Consider the following 26,615-nt stretch of genomic DNA (forward strand, 5'->3'; position numbering starts at 1 on the left):
CCAGTGACCTTGAGCTGAGCGACCACTCATGATCGCTCCCCAGCCCGTGAGGGACGCATCTGTCGTAAGCATTACGCGACGACGTGAAGTTCCCAACACCTGGGACAGGAACCAAGGCTTTTTCCACATGACCAGAGCACGAAGGCACCGCCGCGTGACTTTGATCATGCGAAAAGGATTTCCCCTCGGAGAAAACCCCTTGGTCCTGAGCCACCACTGTAAGGGTCTCATGTGCAGAAGGCCAAAAGTAACAACGTTGGACGCAGCTGCCATCAGACCCAACAGTCTCTGAAACTGTTTTACAGTGAGCCTAACTTCACCCCATTCACGGCCCCGAGAATGGAAGTCACACGAGCGGGAGTCAATTGCACCCGCATCGTGATGGAATCCCAGATTACCCCAAGATAGTTGGCAACCTGACTCAGAACCAGCACACTTTTCTTGGCGTTGAGCCTCAGCCCAAGCTTCTTCATGTGCGACAACACAACATCTCGATGTTGAGCTGCCAGACGTTCTGTTTGAGCTAAAATCAACCAATCGTCGATATAGTTCAACACGCGGATGCCCTGGAGTCTCAGAGGAGCCAAGGCTGCATCCACGCACTTCGTGAACGTGCGGGGTGATAGTGATAGGCCGAAGGGAAGAACCTTGTATTGGTATGCTTCGCCCCCGAAAGCAAACCTGAGGAACTTCCTGTGAGAAGGATGGATGGAAATGTGAAAATATGCGTCCTTCAGATCTATCGCCACAAACCAGTCCTCGGATCTGATCTGTGGAATAATCTGTTTGAGTGTAAGCATCTTGAACTTCAACTTCTTTACAGATCGATTTAATATATGAAGATCTATGATCGGACGCAACCCCCCATCCTTCTTTGGAACAATGAAGTAGCGGCTGTAAAAGCCCGACATTTTGCTGGGAGAGGGAACCCGTTCTATAGCCCCTTTTTGCAAAAGCGTCGTAACCTCTTGTTCCATTACCAGAGACTGCTCTGGAGCTACCACTGTGTGAATCACTCCACTGAACCTGGGCGGACGAGAACCGAACTGAATTCTGTAACCCTGTTCTACCATGAGCAGCAACCATTTCGAAATATTCGGAAGAAGTTTCCATTCCCCCAAAAATTCTACTAAGGGAACCAGCCTCTCGAGACTGGTCTCTGGTGTTTTGTGAGCACTTGGCTCGTTTATCTGACGCGGCGCACCGGCAGATAATCACGTGCTGGCCGACCCTCCTCGGAGGATTGACAGGGACTGCTGCGCCCTGTCACACACTGGGAGGCAGGGTTGGCAGAACAGTCCCTTGAGGGCACCGATGGGGAACGATAGAAATTAATCGACGAACCCCTTCGGAGGGGGCTGCCCTCAGAAACCCTGGCCCATGAGCGTCAGGATTTCTTTCTTTCTTTTCTGTGCAGCACGCTCCGGTCCCCAAGCTTTCCGCGGGGGAGCACGGGCGGCCACACTAGCCTTTTGTTGGGACCTGTGTCCCGAGGAGCCGGCTATGCCCCCGCCCAGCAGCCACAGGGGGATGAGATTTTCGGGGGAGGAACCTCTGGAACGCCGCTTTCTGCTTTTTCGCCTCCTCGAACCTGTCGACGACAGTATTAACTGCGTCGCCGAACAGGCCCTCGGAGGAAAGCGGCGCATCCATAAGGATGTGTTTATCCTTCTCCTTAATATCAGCGAGGTTGAGCCACAGATGTCTCTCCGTGGCCACCAGGGCTGCCATAGAGCGGCCTACTGACTTGGCCGTCTCCTTGGTGGCACGGAGAGCTAAATCTGTGGCCTTCCTCAACTCCTGAATGGTTTCGAAAGTTACCTCCCCACTTTCGTCAATCTCCCCCAGCAGATCGGCTTGGTACGCCTGCAGTATTGACATAGTGTGCAGACATGCCGCAGCCTGACCCGCTGCCGAATAAGCCTTGCCCACCAGATTCGATGTTTGCTTTAAAGGTCTGGTGGGCAACGTCGGGGATTTCAGGGACGATGCAGACTCGGGCGAGAGATAGCTCGCAAGCGTCTCTTCAACCCGAGGCATCGCCCCATAACCGTGTTGCTTCAGCCCAGTAATATTGCTGTACATTGATGTCTGTGGGCTGAAGACACGGTACTGCACAGGTCTATTCCACGACCTCGACACCTCGGTGTGGAGGTCAGGGAAGAACGGCAGTCCCCGACGCTGGGGTAGTGACCTAGCTGGGAGGAAGCGTTCATCCAACTTGCTTTTAACTTTAGGAATGCTTTCCTCCGCGGGCCAGCTTATATTTAGTTTCTCTACTGCCCGGGTCACTACCTCCATAAGCTCCTCATGGGCTGGAGATGAGGATGACGGTCCCTCATCACCACCCTCGACACCTTCAACATCAACCTCCTCGGAGGAAGATATATTCAGTGCCGGTGTCTCCCTTTGAGGGGAAGAAACCGCAGCGCGTGCTTCCACCACCAAAGGAGAGACACTAGATCTAGCAGGTAAGGGGAGCGATAAGGCAAAGCCCGTCTCTCCCCCCTCTGCTAGATCCATTTGTGAACCCCACGAGTGCAGCCTTCGCTGTGCCTCGGCAGCAGCGGGACCAGACCCGCGGGAACACTCGCCGCGGTGCCCTCCTCAAAGAGCGCCCGGCGTGAGCGCAGCGCCCTAAGAGTGAGCCGCTCACAGTGCACACAGACAGCCCCCTCAAGAGCTGCCTGTGCGTGCTCAACTCCCAGGCACTTCACACACATCTCGTGTGTATCTCCCTCCACGATGAATCGCGGGCAAGGAGGTGCACACTTAGTTAAACGCTGGCTTTTCTCCGTCATTTTCTTTATATGTGTATGTCTTTTATGTGTCTTATTTCACTTGTTAGAAACTCTTGTCCTCAGACGAAGAGAACACTTTCTGGCGAGATGGTAGACAAACAACAGTAAATAAGACAGACAAGATACAAATAGCGCTTACTGAAGAGAACAGAAGCTAGCGTTCTTTGTTTCTGGGCATGCTGTATAGGTTCCGGTCCGCGACGTCGCCCGCCTCTGACATCACGTTCTCTCATTGGTTGGATACAACAGTGCTTCACGAACACAAAAATGCAGAGGATTCCCATCACGTCACTGACGTAGCGTCGATAGTTCCCATGAAAGGGAACTTGAATAATAGTATAAGTACAGCTTTGTTGTTCTGAATTGTATGAATATAGTATAATATAATACAGCCCATAGTTTTCTGTGTAGAAGATCAGAATTATGATTTGATACTAGTGATGGGAAGTTCGGTTCTTTTACGCGAACCGGTTCTTTCGGACAGTTCGATTCAATAAACCGGTTGAAAAAAACGGTTCACCGGTTCTTTTACGCTCCGACGTAATGACGTCATCCGCGATCCGGCCGGGTTGAAAAAACAAGTGATTCAAATATATAAAATTTAAAACATAATCTGAAGCGTTTCTTACAATTCAGTTTTGCATCTAAAGCATCCAAACACATATACAGGCAGTGATGTGCAAACAAAGTTTTACAGTTATAAAGTGAATAAATTAGTCTTCATCAGCGCAGAAACCATCCTCTTACATTATGATTAAATAAACTTACGTTTCGCCAGATTGGCCCCTCATTCGAGTCCTCTCATACCATCAGTTGTCCTAGTTAGCCGGTGCTGTGATGTTACTGTTCGGTAGCTTCAGATCACACGCTGAATCACGCATGCGCAGTATCATCAGCTCATCGGTTCTCAAATCGGACACGTCCGAAAGAAGCGGTTCTTCGGTTGTGTACTGATGATCCGAAAACCGTTGCAACCGATTCTACTCGAGAACGAAATTGAGATTCGAGAACCGCGAGAGCGATTCAAAAGGAGTCACCAGTTTGCTCTCGCTGTAGTTTGATTACGTCATTTTTTATATCACCTTGTTTAGAAATTAAAGCTGTCCATGGATTATTTATGAAACAAATAAATGTTTAGTTTGATAAATCTAATTGTTTTCAATCTTTAAAAAAATAATAACTTGAAAGCACAACTGCACAGCTTTTACAATATTGCTTTTTAGAAAAATTAATTTGTAATATAATTAACATAATTAGTTTGATCTGTGTACAAAATATTATGTTCATGTTGGCATGTAGTTTATTATGTACAGTATTTTATGCTATTAATCTGCTATGGTGTATTTGGAAAAGCACAATAAACTTTTTGTATTTTGAATTAAGTCACAAACATATTTTCAGTATGTTTTATATTATCACACTGTCCGATGTTCAACAAAACTTGACTAACGTGCTTTTCGTTCACTTGAAAAGTTAAACGCATGCGCAATATCATCAGCTCACCGGTTCTCAAATCGGACATGCCCGAAAGAAGCGGCTCTCAGTTTTGTACTGATGATCCGAAAACCGCTGCAACCGGTTCTTGACTCGAGAACGAGAACCGTGACAGGCCATGTTCGTTCATGTGCGCCGCGCATGCGCACTCATATCAGCTGCTCTGCAGCTCGTGCCCATCATCATCAGTTCTCTCTTTACAGCAGGTTAAGTCACTGTACTGTTGGAGTAACTGAATAACTCCGGGATGTTGTTTTATTTCGAGAGGTAGTGTCAGGCACGTCAAAAAGTGAGTAACTTTAGTAATTTGTGGATTCATGTTTGCTTACTGAAGATGCAAACTGTTTGGAACGATTCAGACCGATTTGGTGAACTGGTTCAACCGATTCACTGAAAAGAACTGGTTAAAAAGAACGATTCGTTCGCAAACCGGACATCACTATTTGATACCTTTAAAAACACGTGTGGCCCAGCGTGCTTGCATCTCAGATATGGTCATAATGGCTCCCAGAGGTTGGATCAGACCAATCATGGCTAAAGTTGGGTGCTCTAGTGCTGGGGGATACATGTATTTGTACAGGGATACCTTGTTCTTTGAGACAGGAATTACATGTGAAGACAGGAAGGGGAATGAGAAAGTGTAGCCTGTGGCAAACACCACCAGATCAATGTCATCCTCAACTGTGCCATCCTCAATAACCACACTTGATCCACGAAACTCTTGTACATTCGGCTTGACTGAGATGGTACCGGAGAGGATCCGGTTTGGTAAATCATCATTGATCATGGGATCTTGGCTGAAAGCTCTGGGAAATAAACAACAGACATTATATTGTACACTATGAAAAGTTTAATTGCAGCAAAGACAATTTCATGGACCAAAGTCAGCAGAGTATTGTGTCCTCCAGTGTTCAGAGTACCTGTGCGCAGGCTGGAGCCCATAGAGCTTGTGGTCAAACCGTTTATTAAGCTGTTTCTCTCTCAAATTGTTGATAAATCCAAAAGGCAACATTTGATTAATCCAACCACGCATTCTATTTTTAAACATCATATCTGATGGAAGACCATTGTCTCCAACACGATTTAGTATCCAAGTTCCCTTTCGGGTGCTCAGATAAACCTGGAATAAATTAAGAAAGGGAAACAATGTGGAATACAGAGGCTTTAATAGGAGTATAATAATTCATACACTATAATCATTTATACTGTAGTTGTGGTATATCACCTGTTTGGCCATTCTGCTCAGCTCTACAGCAATATCTCCTCCAGAGTTCCCAATGCCAATCACAACTACCCTCTTCCCTCGCCATTCTTCAGGGGTTTTGTAGTCACGGCTGTGGAAGTATTTCCCCTTAAATGTGTCTATTCCTAAAAAGAGGATTTGAACAATTATTCATTATAATATAGCCCGTATATATATACTTTCTGAAAAACAATATTTCTGTACAACTGCCTGAGATTCTGCTTAATGTTACAACAGTTGTACAAGAGCTGTGATTAAGACTCTTGTTCAACTAAAGTTTACATGAGTGTCCCAGATTGGCTTTTATTGACTTTGTGTTGGTGCACTTTGCACATAGACTGTTTAATTAGTCATCACATGTACTGCACCTGGAAAGTCCTTTAGAGGGAGGTGAGGGTGAGAGTGGTGACCGGTGCAGACCATCACAGCATCAAACACCTGCTTCTCTCTCAGACCATCCTTGGACTCTATCTCTACATCCCACTGTCCAGAGTGAGAGAAGTCTGGCCTTGGGGTAACTTGAAGGACTTTTGTCTAAGAAACACAAAACATGTGAATCTTTGAAACCCCAAAAACCTAAGATAAATATGAGGTACAGTATATTTCTAACTTCACATTTGCTTTCAATCCAGACCTGGAAACGGATGTGCCGTTTGAGTTGGAAGTGCTCAGCATACATTCGGAAGTAGTCCATGATCAGGGAGTTGTGCATGTAGTTTGGGAAGTGGGCAGGGATGGGGAAATCACTGTAGCACATCATCTCCTTTGAAGTGTTGATAATCAGAGAGTGGTAAATGCTAGCACGATCAGGATCAGGATTTTCCTGAGGTGGAAAGACAGTAAACAAACTGCATCAATATCTCACAGCATCTTGTTTATTGATGGTCTGCAATTAACTGTGCCTCAGGGTTCAGTGCTTGGCTCCTTTCTTTTCTTCATTATGTACAACTTCAGTGTGCCCGATCTTATAGCATCTGCAGATATTTTGTATAAAGAGCAGTCCAGGGACATTCCAGTGCGGCAATGAAGCGCAGCTTCTTGTTCCCGCATTTTCAGGGAACAACGTTACAGTGAAGTAACCCGGGCTTTTCCTTTTCAAAAGCCCTATCCCCTACAGAACGCAACCATGTCTGTGGGACTGCCAAAAGACCAGCTTGTGAGGAGCGTAAGTGATGCTTGGGTGTGTATAAGGTTAAAAGTGCAGACAGATACTGGGGGGCCAGACCATGCAGTGCCTTATATGTAAGCATGAGGACTTTAAAATCAACTCAGAACCTGACCGGAAGCCAGTGCAAGGACTTGAGAATCTGTGTAATATGCTAATTTCTCCTGACTCCAGTCAGGATCCTAGCAGCTGAATTTTGCACACGTTGTAGTTTGTTAAGTGTGCATTTAGGAACCCCAGCCAGCAGTGCATTGCAATAGTCAATACAGGAAAACACAAAAGTATTAATAAGCCTTTCAGTCACTGAGAGCAATAACATAGAGCAGAGCCTAGCAATATTTCTGAGATGAAAAGACACAGTAGACTGAACATGAGAGTCAAAAGACAAACTTGAATCAAATATTACTCCTAGATTTTTTCATTTGGTTTGTGATTCCAAAACAGAGCCATCTACATTTAAAAATAGTGAACCAGCTTTACGAAGCTGATGCGAGGTGCCAATAAGCAAGACCTCTGTCTTATCACTATTTAGACACAAAAAGTTTTGGGACATCCATGTTTTTATCTCAGAAATACAATGTGTTAAAAAAGTAAGGTCCAGATTTTGACTAGGATTACAGTGAATGTAAATCTGAGTATCGTCAGGATAAAAGTGATAAGTAAGCCTGAGTGATCTTAAAAGCAATCCAAGTAGAAATATGTAAATGCTAAAAAGTAAGGGGCCTAAGATTGAACCTTGAGGAACACCCCAACATACAAAACCGGTCACAGACCGGAATCCACTCAAACATACAAACTGTTGATGATCAGAAAGGTAAGATCTAAACCAGGTCTCAACCAGGCCATCTAGGACTATTGCTAGGATCCTGGTTCTAACAGGGGGCCTCAGCCACCTGGCTCCTCGAACAAAGCGAGAGAGCAGGATATGCTTGCCCAAAGGCACCCCATCAATCAGAGCATGACAAGCTGAGAGAGCGGCACCCTGAGAGTGGCGGAGCATATACCTCCTGATAATTTTTCCTGCAGGAAGTCCAGAACTGTAGCAATCTGGCAATTAACTGGATCTGCATTGTGTGCAGTACACCATCTTTCAAAGACACCCCATTTGTTGGGATAACTTGATCTAGTGGAGGGAGCCCTAGCATTTAAAAATAACATCAGGTGAAAGCCCTGTGTCCCTCAGTTGGTTCCCCTCAGGGGCCCAACATGAAGGTTTCCACATCTCCGGTTGGGGATGAAATACTGTCCCCTGCACCTGAGACAGAAGGTCCCTCCTCTTCAGTATCGCCAATGGTGAGCCGTCAAGGAGAGATATTATCTCAGATAACCATATTCTGTTCAGCCAATGCGGCGCTATCAGTAAGAGGAAACTTTGGCTAGAACTCCTGGGGGCATAGAAACTGGAAGAAATGCATACAGGCGCATTCTGGGCCACGTATGGGCATCACATCCAGACCCGTGGGGAGCTGGGTGACTCAGAAAGAAGTAGAGTGGACATTGCGCTGCCTATTGGGGGGCATCTCTCTTTCATAAAACCTTTACCAGATTTGTTTCACTACCTCGGGTGAAGTTTCTACTCCCCCGTTGGTATGCTGGTCTGGACAGTAAATCTGATTCCACATCGAGATATCTTGGGCTATCAATCACCCTGAGGGACAGAAGATTGTCCAGAGCCCAGAGCAGAATATGCTGCACTACCCTGTCTAGACGTCGCAAACACAGTCCACCCTGGCAATTTGTATTAGAGGCTACCGCAGTAATGTCCACCCACACTAGGACATGATAACCCCTTAACTGGTGGAGGAAGTACGTCAGGGCCAGAAATACAGCCATCAATTTGAGGCAATTGATGTGCTAATCGAGATGATGACCTCACCATATCCTTTGGACTGGACAGCCACCTAAGGCCGCTCCCCAGCCTGTATGGGAAGCATTTGTTATTAGCATCTTGCAACATCAACGCATATAGAGTGGGACCCAAGGTGAAAAACCGGGGTCTGAGCTACATAGAAAGGGAATAAAGCCACAGCGCGTAACCCTTACCATGAACATGGATTTTTGAAAGTGCACAAAGCATTAGCACGTGACTTACCATAGACATGGATTTTAGAAAGGGCACAAAGCACTCAGCGTGTGCCCTTGCCCTTATTTGCCATGAGGAATTGCTTTGGTCAAAATCTCCTGGCTCTGAGCCACAATTGAAATGGTCTCATAATCAAAAGGCCCATAGGAATCACAGAGGATGCTGACGCCATGAGACCTAACATTTCTTGATACTGCACGGTGGTTAGAATGGACTCGACTCAAGTGGGAGACAATTGTGCCCGCATCATGGTTGAATCCCATATGAACCCTAAAAAAAATGTTGTTCTCTGGGTAGGACAGAGAACACTTTTCTTCTCGTTTAGTCTCAACCTAGATGAAAACTAGATGAGCTAGTATGACATTGTACATGCCATCTCTTGTGACTGTGCTTGTGACTGTAATTCAAAATGCACATGCCTTGGAGTCACATTTGAGCCAGTGCATTTTGTGCTGGGTGATAGGGCTAGGCCGAATGGAAGAACCCAATATTGGTAAGCTTTGCACCCGAAAGCGAACCTCAGGAACCCCCTGTGTTGTGGCAATATTTCTATGTGAAAATATGTGTCCTTGAGTCATGTTGAACCAACTGTGATGTTGGATTGCGACATGATCATCTTTACGGTTAACATCTTGAACTTGAGAGCTTTGACTGAATGGTTTAAGCCTCGAAGATCTAAAAATTGGACGCAGCCCTTCATCCATTTTGGGAACTACAGCACTACAGAAGTAACTCTCTCTCTAGAGGGGAAACATGCTCTATGGCCATTTTCTCCAGAAGATATTGCAGTGAAGTCGCTTGCCCCGGCTAAATGGTAGTGGAGACCACACCGTTTAAACACGGAGAATGACGAATAAATTGGATTCTGTAACGAAGCTGGATTCAGGCAGAGATCCATTTGCAAGCTTTATTTAAAGTAAGAGTGGCCGTACAGGCAGGGTCAAAGCAGGGGCAAACAGGAACAGCAAGGGCTAGGCAGAATCGTGGTCAGGATACAGGCAGTAGATCAGGGCAGGCAGATATTGTTCACAGTCCAGATAACAATAAACAGTCAAAAGGCAGAAGGCAGAGAATCATAAAACAGAAACAGGCAGGATCAATAACAGACAGGATACAAACGCTCAGAATTGACACAGGGTGAATCAAGACCTCGCAATGACTGGCAGGGAGGATTATGGGAAATGGAGTCCGGAATGAACAGGAACGTGACAGAATGTCCCCCTCCTGGAAGGCGCGTCCTGGCGCCGTAGATGGTACAATCGGGGAGGGGGGTGGGTGCCCTGGAGACCTACTGGCAGGTGATGCTGGATATGCAGATGGGTATGGAGGTCTCCAGGGCAGGTCCAGGAGCCTCGGGCAGCCACAGCGGGTCAGGTGGCTCGGGCAGGCATGGCAGGTCAGGTGGCTCGGGCGGCCACAGCAGGTCAGGAGTGTCGGGAAGCCACGGAGGGTCAGGTGGCTCAGGCAGCCACGGCAGGTCATGTGGCTCAGGCAGCCATGGCAGGTCAGGTGACTCAGGCAGCCATGGCAGATCAGATGCAGAGGACGGCCCTGGCAATTCAGGGGCCATTGGTGACCGTGGAAGTTCAGAGTCCATAGACGGCCCTATCAGGCCTGTAAACCCACCCACAGGTTCCCTACCCACAGGTGTATGGCCCCCCCCAAAATTTTCTTGGGGGATTCAATGGTGGAAGTGATGGATTTGTGGGCCAGGAGCTTGGCGGGTCGACGAACTTGAGTGCGTTGCAACCAACGAACTCGAGTGCGAAGCGTCCGGCTGGCTTGAGTGCGAAGCGGCCGGCGGGCTTGAGTATGAGGCGGCCGTCGGAGGCTTAGGAATGCCAGCCGCTCGTGCTGAAGTCAGCGGTGGATCAGCCACACTGGAACGCAATCCTCTCCGCTCTCCGACAGGACCAGTGACGAGACGTGACTCTGGGCGATCAGTGGAGACGTGACGTGAGTCTGGGCGATCAGCGGTGACTTGACTTTGCTCATGAAGATCTGCTGTGACTTGACTTGGCTCATGAAGATCATCAGTGACTTGACTTGGCTCATGAAGATCATCAGTGACTTGACTTGGTTCATGGAGATCAGCAGTGACTTGACTTGGTTCAGGATAGTCAGTGCTAATTTGACTTGGTGTTGTGATTATGGTAGCCTCCATTTTGTGAGTTTCCTCTGGCGCGGCAGCCATTACATGACTAGACGAGGTGTCACATTCCTCTGCGACACCCACAGTAAACGGAGAACCAACAGTCGACAAAGCATAATCCAAAAACTGACTTAGAGCTGAATGGGGTCCCTCACGAATGAGTTGTGATTTGAGTGGCTGATTAATGCCTTCACAGAAAAAGTCTATCAGCGCACAGGCAGACAGGATACAAACGCTCAGAATTGTCACAGGGCGAATCAAGACCTTGCAATGAGGTAGTGTGAGAGTGAGTCTTAAATAGTCCAGAGAAGTGCTAAGCTGTATGTGGCAACAGATGATTGGTGTGGAGTGTGCATGTGACTGGCAGGGAGGATTATGGGAAATGGAGTCCATAATGAACAGGAACGTGACAGATTCTGTATCCTTTTTCTACTGTCTTTAAAACACTCTCAGAAATCCCTGGCTGTAGTTTCCACACTACCAAGTTTTCTGAAATGGGCACTAATTTTGATACTTCCCTTAGAGGGGATGTTAGTTAACAGAACACCTAACATTTCTCTGTAAACTGTTGCCCCCCGAAAAAACCAGAGGTGGCAGGGAAGGAAGGTTTATGTGGAGATATTAAGAAGGGGTGGGTGTTAGATACTATGAGGCTGCTGAGCGTGACTAGCCGGTCCCCAGTTTTTACGAGGGGAAGCGCAACTCTTCACAGTCTGCTTTTGAGCCTTTCTTCAACAGGTTAGCCTGGTCCACCTGCAACACTGCCATAGTGTGAAAAGCAGTACCAATCTGACACACTAATGGAAATGCCTTCCCACCAGTATGGATGTTATTATGCATAATTTGGTGTGGAGTGCTGTCTCTTTAAGTGACGATGTGCTCCAGAGAAGAGATAGCTGGAGCATCATTATATAATCACACGCACTTGCACCCACGATAGTGAAATAAGTTGACATTGAGGGCACAAAGGCACACAAAAAATAAGGTTGAACGAGTTAACATCATGGAGTACCTATTTTATTTTGCTTATATACGTGACCAGTCACGGAAAGTAGGGACACAAGTCGGTTCTGGGGCATTTTGAGTTATTCACAGATTCTTAAAGTGTAGTATCCAAGCTTTCCAACGATGTGTAACATATGAAAATCTGATAATATTTGGAGAAGTTGTGGCCATTTGAAGGTAGGCACTCAAAAAAGCTCAAAGGGCAGAAAATGACCTAAAGATTTTGCAGTTCTCGTCTGTTCTCACCTGCTGGGATTGACAATAGGGCTCATTTACATCTCATTTAGATAAGCCATACCCCCTGTAAAGCTGCATGGTTGCATAGCAACGACAGACGCAATGGGAAAAATCAGACCACATACTATTAATAATAAAGGATAATGTGCATTGTAAATGTCAGTTATTTATCTTTTTTGACACTAGAACTTTTTGAACAGGATTCTGTGATAACCGTACAGTCCTGATTTAGACCTTAGTTAGTGGTTAGACCTGGTTTGAGTCAAAGGATTAAAAAAATCCTGTACATTAAACTTCAATACTTTTACTTTTGACTTATAACGCACATTTTACGGCTACGGATACTTTATACTTTTACTTATGTAGGAATTTAATCTGATACATTTACTATTACATTAGTAAATCCTTGTTAAGAAGTAGTAACTGGCTAAAATTATTAGCGTCACATTCAATTCAAGAATAGTAAGGTTTACATGAGCCAAGTCATTCACACCAGTCAATTCAGGCAGTTGAAGCGTTATTCAAATTAACATGCTAACATTACCATCTAAAAGCCCATTATAGTAATGGGGGTTATTGGCAAGTGATACGATGCTAACGATTACAATTAAAACGACAGTCCTGAGCTAGCTAATAACAATAGACACATGAGATAACGTGTAGCCTACGTGTTCTTATATATAATCTTATACATCTCCGAAGTTTGCACTATGCGTCTGTTTGCCTCTAAGGCCCCATTTACACTGCACGGTTCAAGTGACCCAATTTCGATTTTTTCCTCCCATGTGGCACAGATCGGATATGAGTCACGACCGTGTAAGCAGGAAAAAAGCGCATGGATTCCGATTTTCACAGATCGGTTTCAGGCCTCATTCATATGTGGTTATAAATCAGATATGAATTGGATATGTGCGTTTGCGCCTGCAGTGTAAGCGGACAGATCGGATATTCCCCTGTAAATGCGACTCCTGCGTCATTGAAAAGTGATGGTTTTTCAACATTTCGCAGTACATACTTATAACAAACGGAACATCTCTAGTTGACTGGTAGATTATTAATTTCATTTGTTTGTGTTAAATAACAGGCGATCTGACGTTGAAATTAGTGCTCGTTGCCGCTGTTGTCAGTGACGACAGCTCGTGCACAGACGCGCGCTTCAGACTCTTAACTATTCGTTCCATTGAAACCACAAAATAAAAAGCACACAAACTTGCAGCTGCCCTTGATATACAATCACTGATGAACGCATTTGTTTTTAATGACAAAAAAATAGTATGCCTATAGGACGGCGGATTCGAACCCATGAAGCTGTGAATATCTACCCGTACCCGATGTCTTTGGTATTATTCAACTAGCACGCTTCCAGCAGAGCTGCGTACGTATACTGTCATTTTTTATTATTTTTATGAAGGGATGTAACTATTGCATTAAAAGGGTTTCTATATGAATTCATGTCAATAAATTAAGCTCAATGTACCATTGAAATTGATTTGTGATGTCATATAGGTTATTTTTGGTACGTTTCGCCAAGTTCAGTGTAAAAAGGAGACATCCGATACAGGTCACTTTTAAAAGAAATGTAAGCACGTCATCCAAAAAAATCGGATATGGTCAAAAGATCGGATCTGTGCATTAGGACATGCAGTGTAAATGCGGCCTAAATATCCAATAATTCACATGTCCTGCCACCAGTGCCGGCCCTAGCCTCTTTGGCGCCCTAGGCAAGATTTTTTTTGGCGCCCCCTTATATTGCGATTTATCCAAAGGGGCGAATCTAGAATATTATTTATAGGGTGGCAAAGGGGTGGCATGAAGTCTATGAGGGGTGGCAACACCAAAGCAAGCGCAATGCATAGTTTTTGGAGATTTATAGCCGTACATACACAATTGTGTTCACAAACATTGCATTACCAGAAAGTATCTATATACTGTTTAAAATTAATAAATAAAAAAATGTCAATATCCATCTTGTCACCAAGTAAATAAACTATATGAAAAACTTCTAAATGAGTCTGAACTTGTATCACTAAAGGAGATGAGCAGTTTTATCAATATTACACAGGCTACTTCAATGGTATAAATCACATTTTAGTCCAAGAGTAACAGAACAATTTTTGAGTTTCTGTTATTAACAGAGGTGGGAATGTCTGTGTGTGTTCACCCAGAACACCCTATCAACTACATACTCTAGCAACACCCCAGCAACTGCAGAGCCTAGCAACCACCCAGAATCTCCTAGCAACACTTTAGCAATCATCCAGAACATATATTCTGGACTAACTGACCAAAGTTTTTACATTTTTTAAACAAGACTTGAAGTTGGGTTTATGACAAGCCAACCTAAATTTGTCCTTCAAACTTTTCAGTCTCTATTGTTTTTCTTGATTGCTAATGCACAATTCATGAAACAATTCAACATTTTCTCACAGCAAAATACAATATCAAAACTATACACCAACTTGCACAAACCTCAAACGTCCAGGGCTGCGTTTCCCAAAAGCATCGTAAGCCTAAGTTGATCATAGCTCCATTGCTTTCAATTGCTCCATTGCTCCAAAAACTCCATTGCTCCATTGCTTTTGGGAAATGCTACCCAGGTCAAAATAAAATGTTCTAGTCAAAAACTTATTCTTGTCTGACAAAATCAAACTTTGGCATCAGATGACACACAAAACATAAATACACAGACTACTGCACTGCCTAGTGAACACTAGTGAGATCAATTCATATAACACTGTAACAAAAATACCTTTTTTTTTATTTTACTATTATAAATTGATCTTGCAGTAGATGAAAAGCCTGAGAAAAATAAGTATGAACTTGGTATGCACCAAATTACAGTAAACTGTCAATTGCAGTAAAAGTAAATTCAGCATCCTCTGCACATTTGGCTAAATTTCATTACAGTATACAGTACTTTAGCAGTGTATTGGTCTTCTGACACAAGACTCTATATCCCTAGGCAATCATTTCTCAGCGCTGCAAAAAATACAGTAACTTACACATATAACAAATGGTTACAAAGAAAGTTGACAATCACAACGTGAAATTTTCCTCATCTAAAGTAGCCTACATGGTACTGTTTTAAGTTTAAAACCCCTGTAAATTATTCTTTCAGCTCTCTCTAAGATTTTGACTGGTGTGTGTCATCAGTTTTGCTACCTAATATTGTCATTGTTAAATGTTTTGAGAAATGTGTCTTTGTTTTGAGAACTGAACGAATGGTTTGGGAAACTGGACCAACTGAATCACTTATAATGTGTTAGCAATCGAGAAAAACTAAAATACGTTTAGATTCTTACCCCATCTCTGCTATTAGTTTCTGTGATCAGATCATCGGGATCTCCGTATTGATTTCATGTTATTGGTTCGTCGGGTGGCAAAAATAGGCTACCTTTATCCATGATGAAACTGGAGCGGGCGGACGCTGAATCAGCTCGCCAAAAAATTACGAAAATGAATCTCAGACATATTCGGACGGGACTACATTTCTCACAGGACTTCTGAGTTAGCCGGGAAGCAGTAATTTCCGAGTCACATACAAATATGGAAAAAAATCGTAAGTTAACTTGGCTGCGCTGTGTTTTTGACTCTCAAAGAATCGGTTCATAAGAGTAATTTGTTAATGAATCACACTGGGCGCGCTGCGTGCAACCATCATGCACAGTTTACTGAAAGACGTGCTTTCTTGCCATTACTTTGCGTTACGCAATTTTTTTAGTCATCATAATGAAGTGCCGCACCTGAAAAGCAGTACATGAAACACTGCTTATTTTATTCTGTGATAATTTTGTGATAACCCCGGTAGATCCTCCCCTGTCCACGCATCCGGCCTCTTTGGCGCCCCTAGCGAGATTGCGCCCTTAGCATTTGCCTATACTGCCTATATAACGGGCCGGCTCTGCCTGCCACTCTTTTTCCGCAGCTAAAGAATCCAGCCGTATGTTGTACTTCAAAACATTTTCGGTGTAATGGCCACGGTTCAGCTCGTCTGCGATATTCTTTGCGGCGTACATCTTTAAATTTTGATATCAGCTAGAGCCGTCCAGCGCTGCATAAATAAGTAGCCACGCTTACTGGAGGGTGGCGGCAATAACAAAAGAAACAAAAAAACGGCGTATCCGATTCCAGTATGGAAATACACACAGACAATGACACGCCCCTACTGCGAGATAGAATCTCTGAAAAACAAGCAGATTTCATAGGTGGCACTATCTGATAAAAAGCTTTAAAATCCATATTCAATGGTAAATTGCCTGTTTTGGCTTAAAATAGTCAGTTCCTTCTATGATTTAGGTGGTTACATAGTTACAAACTTAATATATTTTTATGCATATGTGCTTAAAGGCATTAAATGCTTGAACCCTGGTAAATGCTGCTTGCAGCTTTAATTCTGTGTTGTCATCATTCAGGTTGGATTTCAGCTTTAATGTCGTCACGGAATGTACATACAGTACATACAAAAACCAGAGAAACAGAACCGGTGACCGTAAATGAAACCTCAATAACAAAAGCAGAAACAAACAGGGTATAAATAGACAGACACAAATTATCAAACACAAAACAGCTGAATGCAATGACGGGATAATGAGTGGGTTATGGGAATTAAAGTCCAAGTGCGGTGAACAATAGTCCATGTTGGAGTGCCCTCTGGTGGCTAAATAGGGCACTCCAACTCGTGATCATGACAAATGTACGTTTTGTTTTAACAAAGCAGCTGATATTGCCATAGAAACTAGTGGACTGCCGACTCGCTTTTACCGCAAAATGCAGGGCTACTGCTGGGCGCCAGTGTTGCAATGGAACGTTCTATTGAGTGTTGCTTCTTGTTAAGTTGGCTTGAAAAAGCCAACTTACTGATCTACTACTTAAGCTTATTATTAATGGTGCTTGCCAAAGGCAAAGCTCCATTCTTATTCTTCTGCATACTTATTATTCTTCTTCTTCTTCTTCTGGACACAATTTCTGCGCGCTACTCCTCCCGCAGTTTTTGTCATAGACCCATGAATGAGGTGTCAAATCGACCGGCTCATTGAGGACAGGTGTGCTATGACTTTTATAAGCGATCGGGTGTACGATGTTCGTCCGGCGGGCGAAAAAGTAGCGAAAAAAATCCCATAGACTTTGCATTGGGACAAACTTTGATGAGTAATAGCTCCTAACGAGAATTTCATAGAAACATGTGGGTTACCACGTTTGAAGAGCCTGATAGGCTCTCTCAGACCATACCTCAAAATGGGGTGTAAGTTGTACCCCTGGGGCGCAAGAGCTGCCCAAAGTTGCCCCATAGACATACTATGGTGAAGCCGTGCCCATGAACCAGGAAGTACTGTGTTTTTCCTACTATGGGAAATTACATAGGGATTTTGTATTGAACATAACTCTGGATCACAATGTCATAGAGACAAGGGGGTGGGCTCATTTTACTCAGGCAACCAATCAGTCTCTCAGGATCATTGTAAAGCTATCAAGCCACGCCCTAGCAACCATATAGAGAACCATAGCAACAAGTTCCATAGACTTCCATTGAAAAAGATCAAAGGAATATCTTTGGATAGGAGTGTCATAGAAACATGAGGGTGGGCTCATTTGACTCGAGGCAGCAAACCGCCAATCACAAATCACCTTAAAGACATCATAGCCACGCCTTAGCAACCATATAGAGCACCCTAGCAACCCAAAGCATAGGCAGATATCTTCAAATCTGAATATCATAGAGGCATGGGGGTTGGTTTATATCATTCATACTGGCAAGCAGCCTTTGGTGTATCATCATTGGTAGCTGCCAAGCCACTCCTTAGCAACCAAACAGAGTACCCTAGCAACCATTTTGCAAGATCTATATCTCTGCGTCAGAACATCGTACAGACATGGGGGTTGGTTTATATTGTCAAGCAGCCTTTGGAGTATCATCATTGGCAGCTGCCAAGCCACTCCCTAGCAACCAAACAGAGTACCCTAGCAACCGTTTTGAAACACCTATATTTCTGCATCAGAACATTATAGAGACATGGCGGTTGGCTCTTTTGACTCATGCTAGCAAACTGGACTTCCACCATGCTACACATGCTAGCAGTGAATAGCTACATGCTAATAGTGATTAGCTTAAGGTTTAAACATGACACAAACTAGTAAAAATGTGTTAGAATAATGCTAGTGGCATGTTAATTGTGTTAGCATGATGCTAGTAGCATGATAATCATGTTAGCATCATGTTAGCAAACATGCTAATCATGTTAGCATCTTGTTAAATACATGCTAACAACATGGTAATCATGCTAGCATCATGCTAGCATTATGCTAATGATGTTAGCATGTTGCTAGCATTATGCTAACATGATTAGCATCTTGTTAAAATCATGCTAGCAACATGGTAATCATGCTAGCATCATGCTAGCATTATGCTAATCATGTTAGCATGTTTGCTAGCATTATGCTAACATGATTAGCATCTTGTTTAAAACATGCTAACAGCATGCTAAGGGTGTTAGCATCATGCTAGCAACATGCTAATCATGTTAGCATGTTGTTAACATAATGCTAACATGATTAGCATCTTGTTAAAATAATGCTAGCAACATGGTAATCATGCTAGCATCATGCTAGTATTATGCTAATCATGTTAGCATTTTGCTAGCATTATGCTAACATGACTAGCATTTTGTTTAAAACATGCTAGCAGCATGCTTAGGGTGTTAGCATCATGCTAGCAACATGCTAATCATGTTAGCATTTTGTTAAAAACATCCTAGCAGGACGGTAATTATGTTAGCATCATGCTAATCAAGAGTGCCGAGTTTTGCCACTGCAAGCACCATTCACATTTTCTTCAGGAAATGTACATTCTAGTATTGTAATTACTATTCACCTAGACAAAACTTCGGCGCGTAACTCGTCCCGCACCGTTTGTCGTAGACCCACGAATGAGGTGTCAAATCGACCGGCTTATTGAGGAGAGGTGTGCTATGACTTTTCTAAGCAATCGGGTGTACGATGTTCGCACAGCGTACGAAATAACGGCTGAAAAAACTCCCATAGACTTAACATGGGGGCCAAATCTGTGAGATCATATCTTTGGTTTAGAAGGTCATAGAGACTTGGGGCTGGGCTCTTTTGACTCGGCCTATCACGCCGCCAATAAGTAGTGACTTCATGGCCACGCCCTAGCAACCAATTACAGCATCCTAGCAACCGAATGGTGAATTTTGCCACTGCAAGCACCATTCACATTTTCTTCAGGAAATGTACATTCTAGTATTGTAATTACTATTCACCTGAACAAAACTTTGGCGCGTAACTCGTCCCGCACCTTTTGTTGTAGACCCACAAATGAGGTGTCAAATCGACCGGCTTATTGAGGAGAAGTGTGCTATGACTTTTCTCAGCGATCGGGTGTACGATGTTCAGACAGTGTACGAAAAAAATGGCTGAAAAAACTCCCATAGACTTAACATTGGGACAAAATCTAAGATATCATATCTTTGGATCAGAAGAATTTAGAGACTTGGGGCTGGGCTCTTTTTACTCGACCTGTCAAGCAGCCAATAAGTAGTTCATAGCCATGCCCTAGCAACCAATTACAGCACCCTAGCAACCGGTGCCGAATTTTGCCACTGCAAGCACCATTCACATTTTCTTCAGGAAATGTACATTCTAGTATTGTAATTACTATTCACCTGAACAAAACTTTGGCGCGTAACTCGTCCCGCACCGTTTGTCATAGACCCACGAATGAGGTGTCAAATCGACCGGCTTATTGAGGAGAAGTGTGCTATGACTTTTCTAAGCGATCAGGTGTACATTGTTCGCACAGCGTACGAAAAAACGGCTGAAAAAAACTCCCATAGACTTAACATGGAGGCCAAACCTGTGAAATCATATCTTTGGTTTAGAAGGTCATAGAGACTTGGGGCTGGGCTCTTTTGACTCTGCCTATCAAGCCGCCAATAAGTAGTGACTTCATGGCCACGCCCTAGCAACCAATCACAGCACCCTAGCAACCGAGTCCGGTGTTTTGCCACTGCAAGCACCATTCACATTTTCTTCAGGAAATGTACATTCTAGTATTGTAATTACTATTCACCTAGACAAAACTTTGGCGTGTAACTCGTCCCGTGCCATTTGTCGTAGACCCACGAATGAGGTGTCAAATCGGCCGGCTTAGTGAGGAGAGGTGTGCTATGACTTTTCTAAGCGATCGCTTGTACGATGTTCGCACAGCGTACGAAAAAACGGCTGAAAAAACTCCCATAGACTTAACATGGGGGCCAAATCTGTGAGATCATATCTTTGGATCAAAAGGTCATAGAGACTTGGGGCTGGGCTCTTTTGATTCGGCCAGCCAATAAGTAGTGACACAGCAACTTCATAGCCACGCCCTAGCAACCAATTACAGCACCCTAGCAACCTAGTCCGGTGTTTTGCCACTGCAAGCACCATTCACATTTTCTTTAGGAAATGTACATTCTAGTATTGTAATTACTATTCACCTGAACAAAAATTTGGCACGTAACTCGTCCCGCACCGTTTGTCGTAGACCCACGAATGAGGTGTCAAATCGACCGGCTTATTGAGGATAGGTGTGCTATGACTTTTCTAAGCGATCGGGTGTACGATGTTCGCACAGCGTACGAAAAAACGGCTGAAAAAACTCCCATAGATACCATGGGGGCCAAATCTGTGAGATCATATCTTTGGTTTAGAAGGTCGTAGAGACTTGGGGCTGGGCTCTTTTGATTCGGCCAGCCAATAAGTAGTGACACAGCAACTTCATAGCCACGCCCTAGCAACCAATTACAGCACCCTAGCAACCGAGTCAGGTGTTTTGCCACTGCAAGCACCATTCACATTTTCTTCAGGAAATGTACATTCTAGTATTGTAATTACTATTCACCTGAACGAAACTTTGGCGCGTAACTCGTCCCGCACCGTTTGTCGTAGACCCACATATGAGGTGTCAAATCGACTGGCTTATTGAGGAGAGGTGTGCTATGACTTTTCTAAGCGATCGGGTGTACGATGTTCGCACAGCGTACGAAAAAAATGGCTGAAAAAACTCCCATAGACTTAACATTGGGTCAAAATCTGTGAGATCATATCTTTGGATCATAAGGTCATAGAGACTTGGGGCTGGGCTCTTTTGATTCGGCCAGCCAATAAGTAGTGACACAGCAACTTCATAGCCACGCCCTAGCAACCAATTACAGCACCCTAGCAACCGGGGCCAAATTTTGCCACTGCAAGCACCATTCACATTTTCTTCAGGAAATGTACATTCTAGTATTGTAATTACTATTCACCTGAACAAAACTTTGGCGCGTAACTCGTCCCGCACCGTTTGTCGTAGACCCACGAATGAGGTGTCAAATCGACCGGCTTATTGAGGAGAGGTGTGCTATGACTTTTCTAAGCGATCGGGTGTACGATGTTCGCACAGCGTACGAAAAAACGGCTGAAAAAACTCCCATAGACTTTACATGGGGGCCAAATCTGTGAGATCATATCTTTGGTTTAGAAGGTCATAGAGACTTGGGGCTGGGCTTTTTTGACTCGGCCTATCAAGCAGCCAATAACTATTGACTTCATAGCCTCACCCTAGCAACCAGGTGCCGAATTTTGCCACTGCAAGCACCATTCACATTTTCTTCAGGAAATGTACATTCTAGTATTGTAATTACTATTTACCTGAACAAAACTTTGGCGCGTAACTCGTCCGGCACCGTTTGTAGTAGACCCACGAATGAGGTGTCAAATCGACCGGCTTATTGAGGAGAGGTGTGCTATGACTTTTCTAAGCGATCGGGTGTACGATGTTCGCACAGCGTACAAAAAAAACGGCTGAAAAAACTCCCATAGACTTAACATGGGGTCCAAATCTGTGAGATCATATCTTTGGATCAGAAGTTCGTAGAGACTTGGGGCTGGGCTCTTTTGATTCGGCCAGCCAATAAGTAGTGACACAGCAGCTTCATAGCCACGCCCTAGCAATCAATTACAGCACCCTAGCAACCGAGTCCGGTGTTTTGCCACTGCAAGCACCATTCACATTTTCTTCAGGAAATGTACATTCTAGTATTGTAATTACTATTCACCTGAACAAAACTTTGGCACGTAACTCGTCCCGCACCGTTTGTTGTAGACCCACGAATGAGGTGTCAAATCGACCGGCTTATTGAGGAGAGGTGTGCTCTGACTTTTCTAAGCGATCGGGTGTACGATGTTCGCACAGTGTACGAAAAAAATGGCTGAAAAAACTCCCATAGACTTAACATTGAGTCAAAATCTATGAGATCATATCTTTGGATCAGAAGGTCATAGAGACTTGGGGCTGGGCTCTTTTGATTCGGCCAGCCAATAAGTAGTGACACAGCAACTTCATAGCCACGCCCTAGCAACCAATTACAGCACCCTAGCAACCGGTGCCGAATTTTTCCACTGCAAGCACCATTCACATTTTCTTCAGGAAATGTACATTCTAGTTATTATTATTCTTCTTAGACTAAATTTCTAAATGCATCTCCTCCTAGACTGTTCAAGCTACAACCACCAAACTCGGACTAGACCTTCAGACTATTCTGACTTAGTGTGCTATATCTTTTCAGACTGATCAGACTTACGGTTTTCCTAAAAAAGCTGACTAAAACTTGGAAAAATCCCATTGACTTTCATTGACGGAATGTTCAAATGAGCCAAGACTATTCAAACTCCAACTGTCAAAATTCAAATTTTGACAGTTGGAGAGGCCCATCAGACTCTATTAGGTGCCATTCTATGTACTATTTCTAATCCATTGAGACTCATTCAAATTTCCATTCTATCTAATATGTCTTTATCTATCTATCTATCTATCTATCTATCTATCTATCTATCTATCTATCTATCTATCTATCTATCTATCTATCTATTTCTCTTTCTAATCTATCTATCTATCTATCTATCTATCTATCTATCTATTTCTCTTTCTAATCTATCTATCTATCTATCTATCTATCTATCTATCTATCTATCTATCTATTTCTCTTTCTAATCTGTCTATCTATCTATCTATTTCTCTTTCTAATCTATCTATCTATCTATCTATCTATCTATCTATCTATCTATCTATCTATCTATCAAACTAAATCTATCTATCTATCTATTTCTCTTTTTAATCTATCTATCTCTATCTATCTATCAAACTAAATCTATCTATCTATCTATCTATCTATCTATCTATCTATCTATCTATCTATCTATCCCTTCTCATCTATCTATCAATCTATCTTTCTTCTCATCTATCACTTTTCATCTATCTATCTATCACTTCTCATCTATCTCTCTTCTCATCTATCACTTCTCATCTATCTCTCTTCTCATCTATCACTTCTCATCTATCTATCTATCTCTCTATCTATCTATCTATCTATCTATCTATCTATCTATCTATCTATCTATTTCTCTTTCTAATCTATCTATCTATCTATCTATCTATCTATCAAACTAAATCTATCTATCTATCTATCTATCTATCTATCTATCTATCTATCTATCTATTTCTCTTTCTAATCTATCTATCTATCTATCTATCTATCTATCTATCTATCCCTTCTCATCTATCTTTCTTCTCATCTATCACTTCTCATCTATCTCTCTTCTCATCTATCACTTCTCATCTATCTCTCTTCTCATCTATCACTTCTCATCTATCTCTCTATCTATCTATCTATCTACTATCAACTCTCATAGCAACCACCCAAACCAACCTAGCAACCACCCAGAACACCATGGCAACTGCATAGCAACCACACAAATCACCCTGGCATCATCCTAGCAACCAGCCTGGATACAATAGCAACCACATAGCAACACCATGGCAACCACCCCGAGTACCCTAGCAACCGCATAGCAACACCCTAGCAACCACCCCGAGTACCCTAGCAACCGCATAGCAACACACTAGCAACCACCCCGAGTACCCTAGCAACAGCATAGCAACACCTTAACAACCACCCCGAGTACCCTAGCAACACCTTAGCAACCACCCCGAGTACCCTAGCAACACCCTAACAACCACCCCGAGTACCCTAACAACCGCATAGCAACACCCTAGCAACCACCCGAGTACCCTAGCAACCACCCCGAGTACCCTAGCAACCGCATAGCAACACCTTAGAAACCACCCCGAGTACCCTAGCAACACCTTAGCAACCACCCCGAGTACCCTAGCAACCGCATAGCAACACCCTAGCAACCACCCGAGTACCATAGCAACCGCATAGCAACACCTTAGCAACCACCCCGAGTACCATAGCAACCGCATAGCAACACCCTAGCAACCGCATAGCAACACCTTAGCAACCACCCCGAGTACCCTAGCAACTGCATAGCAACACCATAGCAACCAAACAGAGTGCCCTAGCAACCAATTTGCAAAATCTATATCTCTGCATCAGAACATCGTACAGACATGGGGATTGGTTTATATTGTCAAGCAGCCTTTGGAGTATCATCACTGGTAGCTGCCAAGTCACTCCCTAGCAACCAAACAGTACCCTAGTAACCATTTTGCAAAATCTGTATCTCTGCATCAGAACATCTTCCAGACATGGGGGTTGGTTTATATTGTCAAGCAGCCTTTGGAGTATCATCACTGGTAGCTGCCAAGCCACTCCCTAGCAACCAAACAGAGTACCCTAGCAACCGTTTTGCAAAATCTATATCTCTGCATCAGTACATCGTAGAGACATGGCGGTTGGCTCTTTTGACTCATGCTAGCAATCTGGACTTCAAAATGCTAGCAGTGAATAGCTACATGCTAATAGTGATTAGCTAAGTGCTAGAGTGGGCTAAGAACATGCTAATAACTCTATAAAAACTCCATAGTATCCATCTGTGACAATTACCAATCTATCTATCTATCTATCTAATAAAACTTAAACTTTCAAACTTCAAACTTTTAAAACTTCTTCAAACTTTCTGGCTATGCTTTTTCAAGCCAACTTAAAGTTTGTCCTCAAACTTTTTTATCTAGTTAGTGTATATTCTTTGACGCTGTTTTACACATATTCACAGCTGGTCACGACTAAAGACATTCCCATAGTGCTGATAAAGCACAGCTTGAGTGTAGATTTGAAAGGGAACTCACCGTAAACCTCCAAAGACCTCCAATGTCATCACTGGTCTCAAAACACACTGGCTCCAGGCCTTCATCCAGGCAGCATTTGATGCAGGTCAGCCCAGAGGTTCCTCCACCAATCACAGCAACTCGTTTAGCCATGATGATACACAACTGTCAGATTTAAGGCAGATTCAGATGATAGAAAAATGAGAGATATTTAATAAAAAAAAATAAAAAAAAAACCTTTATGCACAACCATATGATTTCATTCTCTTTTAGAGATTTTTTTTTTTGGCATTTTCCAAAGCATAAAAGTGTCCATTAGGGTTATTTCCTTCACATCTAAAATTATGCATAGCATATTGTTGTAGAAATGAGTTTTGAAACATTTTTGTTATGTTTGTTACAATTATGAATCATTCCAAAAACAGAGCCTTGAGCAATAAAGATGAGATTTTTTCTGAACATTTTAACCAGCGTATTTGAGAAATCAACTTGTTAAAGCTCTGACAAGAAGAGAACATACGGAAAAACAAATCCTGTCATACTCGTAATGTTAGCCAAAAGATAATGGAGTGATATTTGTGTCAATGAAAAGTTTGTGGCGAACTACCTTACCTAGTGCCTAGTGTGAAGCAGTGATGAAGTTTATAGATGCTGGTCTCTCCACACAAACACTTCACCGCACCCCTCGACACCTGCATATATGTAAAAGAGGCGGAGATTCATGGCTGTCACTCTTGTCAATAAAAATGTTAGATCACACCTCTAAACTAGGGTAGAGTAGCGTAGAGTAATTTTTAATACATTACATTAAAAAAGATAAATTTAAAACAAGGCTCCACCTCGTACGTATTCTGTGAGTGTCTTTGAGGGGGGTGTTTTCCCCCACCTTATGCTACTTCTTTTTTCTTTTTTTTTTGTAGACTGGTATAGATGCATGGAAATGCTCCATGCTCAGAGTAGTGTGTGGAAATTATATTTGGGTTTTCTTCAAATTTTAGACTGAGGTGAGACCCTTGAGCAAGGCCACGATACTGGGTCACAATACACAATATTGCGTCACAATACTTGACCACATGTCACTTCACTATTAAAATGGTTGGAGACAGGTTTACCATGCTTTCTTTTATTAAAATAATAAATTAAAATAATAATTTTAATTTAAAAAATTGATAACGACTGCAACAACTATAACTACTGCAACTATAAGAGCATTCATCTTTTTGAGATGTTCATCATCACAAAATGATACTAGTCCTGCCAGACTCTGGCTTCTCCAATGACCAAGAAGCTAATGTTTAATTTTAATTTCCTTCAAATATTAAAGGTTTTAAAA

General features: G+C 43.2%; 1 protein-coding gene across 1 annotated transcript in view; it reads right to left on the reverse strand.

The window, feature by feature from the left end:
• Nucleotides 1-25,939, reverse strand: part of LOC137018743 (flavin-containing monooxygenase 5-like) — a 29,146-nt gene extending 3,207 nt beyond the window's left edge. Inside the window, exons 1-7 of the mRNA XM_067383458.1 lie at nt 25,895-25,939; nt 25,304-25,447; nt 6,173-6,361; nt 5,907-6,072; nt 5,521-5,663; nt 5,216-5,415; nt 4,746-5,101 (exon numbers count right to left, since the gene is read on the reverse strand). Coding sequence (XP_067239559.1) covers nt 4,746-5,101; nt 5,216-5,415; nt 5,521-5,663; nt 5,907-6,072; nt 6,173-6,361; nt 25,304-25,435 — 1,186 coding nt within the window. The 5' untranslated portion in view covers nt 25,436-25,447; nt 25,895-25,939. The remainder of the gene's footprint in view (nt 1-4,745; nt 5,102-5,215; nt 5,416-5,520; nt 5,664-5,906; nt 6,073-6,172; nt 6,362-25,303; nt 25,448-25,894) is intronic.
• Between the last annotated feature and the right edge of the window lie 676 nt (nt 25,940-26,615).

The sequence above is a fragment of the Chanodichthys erythropterus genome, chromosome 4 (genome assembly GCF_024489055.1).
Source record: "Chanodichthys erythropterus isolate Z2021 chromosome 4, ASM2448905v1, whole genome shotgun sequence".
NCBI classification, from domain to species: Eukaryota; Metazoa; Chordata; class Actinopteri; order Cypriniformes; family Xenocyprididae; genus Chanodichthys; species Chanodichthys erythropterus.